At 44.9% G+C, this 3,473-nt stretch overlaps 1 protein-coding gene across 2 annotated transcripts in view; it reads left to right on the top strand.

Moving 5' to 3' along the window:
* Nucleotides 1-999: 999 nt before the first annotated feature.
* Nucleotides 1,000-3,473, top strand: part of LOC128094786 (zinc finger protein 709-like) — a 33,475-nt gene continuing 31,001 nt past the window's right edge. Inside the window, exon 1 of one of the 2 annotated variants that reach the window (XM_052713316.1) lies at nt 1,000-3,135. In XM_052713316.1, the coding sequence (XP_052569276.1) occupies nt 3,111-3,135 (25 nt within the window). In that variant the 5' untranslated portion in view covers nt 1,000-3,110. The remainder of the gene's footprint in view (nt 3,136-3,473) is intronic. The other variant, XM_052713314.1, reaches the window with a different exon arrangement.

The raw sequence follows: 3,473 nt of genomic DNA, 5'->3' as shown, positions 1-3,473 counted from the left end.
TTAGTGTATTATTTTTGACGAGAGAGAGAGAGAGAGAGAGAGAGAGAGAGAGAAAGAGAAAGAGAGAGAGAGAATGAATATGAATACACCAGGAACTGATGGTGCATTGTAGAGATCTCCCACATAAAATTTTCTTTCTGCATTGTTTATTTCTAGAGATTTTCATTTAGTTTAGGTTTCCTCTAGGTTTTTGGACCAGAGCAATGGAAAGGTTAGGTTTAGATTTTAGTTGTATTAGGGTTAGGAATTAAGGAGTTATAGGGTTGGGTTAAGGTATTGTTAATAGATAGTTAATGTGATAGTTAGTCTCCATTGTAATCTTTGTGACATTTAGAATAGCTATGGAAACAAATCCCTCTGGGCATGTGTGCAAGGGATTCTTTAGACTGGATTAATTGAAGTAGGAGTACCCACCCTAAAAGAAAATTACCTTTTGAAAATGATGATAAAGGAATCAGTGACTGACACCTGAAATGGCTTTAGGAGGTATTGCCCTAACTCTCCAGTACTCCTCTTCCTCTGTTATTTGATTTTAATTAATTGTTTAAAAATTAATTTTAAATGAATTACTTATTTGGTAGGACAGTGTCTCACTATGTAGCCCAGGCTTTCCTCATACCCACAGTGGTCTTCCTACTTCTACGTCCTGAGTGCTGGATTGCCAGCATGCTTTACCACAATCCAGTTTAAATGGTACCTTCCTACCTAATTAGTAAGGCATTAGGATGGTCAAACAGAAAGAGCAATTGTGTTAGAGGAAGTGAGAGAGATGCAGCTTTATGCTGCTTTCTGTATAATACAGTTCTTTTCAGGGATCTCCACTTGAGTGAAGCTGGGATTCTTGACTGCATTGTCATAAAGAACTTTATGAATACAGAGCAAACCTGGGTTTTTATTATTTGTGTGTGTGTGTGTGTGTGTGTGTGTGTGTGTGTGTGTGTGTACGCCCACGCGTTCACCTTGGCATCCATGTGAAGCTTAGAGGACAACTTTACCTTCCACTGAGTTTGAGGCAGGGTCTCTTGTTTGCCATTCCATACCTATAATTATCTAAGGATGTCTCTACCTCCTATCTTGTCATAGGTACACTGGGATTACAAACATGCACAGTTGTATTTGGCTTCACCTGTGTTCTGGGGATGTGAACTCAGGTCCTCAGTTGCAGGGCAAGCACTTTTACCCACTATAAGCCATCTTTTCAGCCCTGGAGTTTATTAAGAGATTTATTACAGTCAACCCACGTGAGTCTATTAAATGGGTAACAGAGTTTATTAAGGTATAAATTGAGGAAATAAGCTCACGATTACAGAATGGAGTAGACAGCAGAAGTCATCCTCTGATCTGACCAGGAGCGAATCCACCTCATAGGCAGGAACAGGGAGAAGGGGCGTGTGACCCTTCTCCAACTCCTTATAAGAAAGAGGTCACTACAAGGCAGGAAGCACCACCTCCTTTGGGCCATATAGCCCAAGGTTATGGATGGAGCAAATACGACCACAGAGATTTAAACATAGATTTAAGCATAGATATTAGCAAGAAAGGCACTTCAGGAAAAGTGTAGGCTTGTCAAGGGGGAGCCACACTTAATTGTTACAACTTTTGTGACTTCTGAAGTTACATCTCCAACAGTTCATAAAGGACTCCTTTTCTCTCCATTTTAGTAATTGGGATCATGGGTTGTTTCCTGGGGTGCCTTGGATGGGATTAGAATGTCTAGCTGTTACAGACAGAAAGGTGTGGTCCTGAATTCTTCCATCCCCTCTTAGATCTCCATGCCACCCCATTGTCTATGTAACTCAGCCTGCCTGGCAGGAATGATACTATGAAGAGACATGGATGTCTCTCTCTTTGGCCAACAGACTATTGAAACAAATCAGAATTTTTCCAGGAATCTCATCCTGGAAGAAAAGGCTGAGGATAGATAACCAGAGGAGGAACTTGTCTATGCGAGAAACATTAAGTCTGACGTTCTACCATACTGTCAAGACAGGCACTGAGAGTAGGGAGGAGGGTGGACTACACCTCAACCTTGGCTGGACTGCTTAGTTAAGCTTATTGCTGGCCTTCTACTTTATCCTGCCAGTAGGACCTGAAGATGGACTAGGGAGCAGTCATCCTACTTCCTAGTGTAAACCAGATTGAATAAATCTTGTTCTGTTTTCTCCTCCCCTCTCCTCCCCTCCCTCCACCTTTCTTTCCTTTCTCACACTTTATTTTTCTTTCTCAAGGTGTCTCTATTCTGTAGCTCTGGCTGTCCTAGAACTTGCTATGTAGACTAGACAGGCTTCAAAATCTCAGACATCCACCTGCCTCTGCCAACTGGGTGCTGGGATTTAGGTAAGGCATGTGCCACCATGCCTGGCTGCTTTTCACTATTAATTTAATTCTTGTTTTGTGGGAGGATGAGCGGCAGAGGCTGTTTCATTAGGGTAGTCAGGACACAGGCTCTGGTCCTAATTCCAGTGACAGAAGGTAGCTGCCATCAAATACAGCCCTCATTCCTTAAACTCCACATTTTCCCACTATAAACAATATTGTTTTTCTTTATTATTGAGTCTGTTATAACCACATCAAAGGATTGGGGTAGAATTCTGTCCTTATTTTAAAGATGGGGAAAGAGGTTCACAGAGATAAATGGTTTAACACTATAGTTATGTATAACTGCTCTTCTTATCCCTCCATTCTAGTGATTCATTAAAGTTGAAAATGAAGCCACCTTTATTTTCACCCCACCTAAGCCAGGCAGGGTGACAGGTCTGTAATCACTTGGAAGGTTGAAGCAGGTTTATGAGGATTTAAGGTCAACCAAGATGTACAACAGAGTAAGGAGGGTGGCATGCACTCACGCGGGACTTAGATTAGCACTGGCCAAGCTTCCGCGTTTCTCCTCCCACCTCCTGGGCCCCCCCTAGCAGCTGACGGAGCCTTTAGTCCAATGTTGGAGACTTGAAACCCGCCTGGGCCTGAGATGGGGAACCAGTGCTAAAACTCAGGCTCCGGAAGGTCCTCCCACTCCCGAGTTTTCATTGCTCTCCTGGGCTCCGCCCCGCGCCTGTCTCTTAGCAGTGTCTGCTGTGGTGTTCCGGAGCGGGCAGCGTAGGCGTTGACGAATGGAGGAGGCTGCGTGCACTCTCGGTGAGGAGCAGGGAGGCCAGGGCACTGACCCTGCGAGGGACTGACTGACGAAGGCGACAGCTTAGTTCCAGGTCGTGGGGGTGGGGAAGCGAGCTCGGTTTGCGACTACGCTTTGTGTGGTCCCCTTGTGTGGCCACAGGACAGACGGAGGCGACAGCGTCTTTGGCGCGGGGACACTATGATCCGGATACTCCCCTGCAGCTCCGTTTGCTGTCCCTGCACTCTGTCTCCTCCTGTCCTTGGAAACCCTGCCGTCTCTTCCTGTCCCCGAGGATCCCTTCTGAAAGATTTCCAGGCCGGAATTAAAAAGAACTCCCAAAGACCCCTTCCTTAGAAGA

This window comes from Peromyscus californicus, unplaced genomic scaffold, assembly GCF_007827085.1.
Source record: "Peromyscus californicus insignis strain IS unplaced genomic scaffold, ASM782708v3 Scaffold_4__1_contigs__length_199733344, whole genome shotgun sequence".
NCBI lineage: Eukaryota > Metazoa > Chordata > Mammalia > Rodentia > Cricetidae > Peromyscus > Peromyscus californicus.
The sequence above is the reverse complement of the archived record's forward strand: the minus strand, read 5'-3'. Positions and strand labels throughout refer to the sequence as shown.